Genomic DNA, 1,590 nt, shown 5'->3' with positions numbered 1-1,590 from the left:
AGTTTTATATATATCGGGAAAAACAAGTTACGGTAGCAGACGCACTTGTTCAGCTGCACAGGAGATTGCAGTTGGTTACTGAAAGTAGTGTTTTAGAAGCTAGACAGGAAGTGATGTCATGATTATTTTCAAAGCAGCGATTATGTTGCATTACCTTTTAAGACCTCTCTAAATAACATGAGCTGACCAATACTGGCATAAGTTGACAACAAAGAGCGCTTAAACGATTATGGTCACACATGGTCTTGATACTTTTTTGGGAGCTTCGTGTTTACTTGTGGTTTGTTTTCTGTTCTGCGTCTCCTGCAGGTGGTCGGCTGTGCTCCTTCTCTCCATGCATAGAGCAAGTTCAGAAAACATGCGAGGCGTTGCAGGATCGGGGCTTCGAAGACATCAGCACCACGGAGGTGCTGCTGAGAGAGTACGATGTCCGAACTGTCTCTCTACCGCTGCCAGATTTCGGCCCCGATCCCGAAACCACAGAGGAGGCGACTCCCGCTGCTCCTCCGAACCACGCCTCCATCTCACTGAAGACCACCACGCTGCCCAGAGAAATGCCCGGCCACACGGGGTACCTTACTTTTGCTACCAAACCAAGAACCTAAAGCTTGGAGTGAGAGGGATTTCTCTGGAACAGAGTTTATAATCCACCTCACTCTGGTGTCATTCCTAAGGCTCGGGTAATCCAGCAGGAGTACCAGGCTCCTCCCATCCCTGCCTGGTACTGCAGCGCCGGGAGGATTTACAGTTTTGTGCGTTACATAATTTTGTGCTTCGTCAGTTGGCACCGGTTCGATGCTTCATCAAGCAGCACTGAAAATGAATTGAAGAGCAATTTCATTTGAGAAGATTAAGATTTATAACTCTGAGATTATAGCTGATTATTTGGCTCTCCCTTTCATAAGCGTTACAGATAACCTCTGCTTTTATTTGTTGGGGAAGAAGGAGCTTTATTATTTTCAATAAATACAATGATTTTGGGACAATATTTGTGTCATATTTCTGTTTTGAAGCAGAGAAGCTTTGAAGTTTGATTTAACAGCATGAAACCACACATTTGTTACATTTTAAACATAAACCGTGTATGTTCCTGTTAAACTGCAGATTCCATCTGTTTGTTAAGTCTCCTATACAAGGAAAAAAATCTGTCTGCAGACCTTCCTCCACACAGACACCTCCACCTGTCATAAACACCCTGAGTGATTGCTCCGTCAAATGCATCCATTGAGGTTTCCCCCTCCCCTGTTTGAAAGGAGAGATCCGGTGTAGCAGGAAATCATTACTGCTGTATTTAATTTGAGCTCTGGGTGTTCTCATTTATCATCTTATAAAGGGCTTTTTGTTTTTTTCCGAAGCATTAGCCGAATAGTGTCTCCAAACAAATGCTCTGTGCAGAAGGTACAGCCCCACTTTCAAAAACGTTAGAATGCTAAAATGTGAACTAAACATTTTACCTTTTCCTGAAAAATACTAGCTCATTTTGAATTAGACAGCAACTCATCTTTAAATTGGGATGGGGCAACAAAAACCTGGACAACTAAGGGATACTAAAAGGAAACGGTTAGAGAAACAGGTCAGTAATATGATTAG

The 1,590-nt window shown here is 43.0% G+C and overlaps 1 protein-coding gene across 1 annotated transcript in view; it reads left to right on the top strand.

Moving 5' to 3' along the window:
* trmt61a (tRNA methyltransferase 61A) overlaps positions 1 to 956 on the top strand; it is a 15,869-nt gene extending 14,913 nt beyond the window's left edge. Inside the window, exon 4 of the mRNA XM_005728606.2 lies at positions 310 to 956. Coding sequence (XP_005728663.1) covers positions 310 to 605 — 296 coding nt within the window. The 3' untranslated portion in view covers positions 606 to 956. The remainder of the gene's footprint in view (positions 1 to 309) is intronic.
* The last annotated feature ends 634 nt before the right edge of the window (positions 957 to 1,590 follow it).

The sequence above is a fragment of the Pundamilia nyererei genome, unplaced genomic scaffold (assembly GCF_000239375.1).
Source record: "Pundamilia nyererei isolate P.nyererei 1_Seehausen unplaced genomic scaffold, PunNye1.0 scaffold00029, whole genome shotgun sequence".
Lineage (NCBI taxonomy): Eukaryota > Metazoa > Chordata > Actinopteri > Cichliformes > Cichlidae > Pundamilia > Pundamilia nyererei.
The sequence above is the reverse complement of the archived record's forward strand: the minus strand, read 5'-3'. Positions and strand labels throughout refer to the sequence as shown.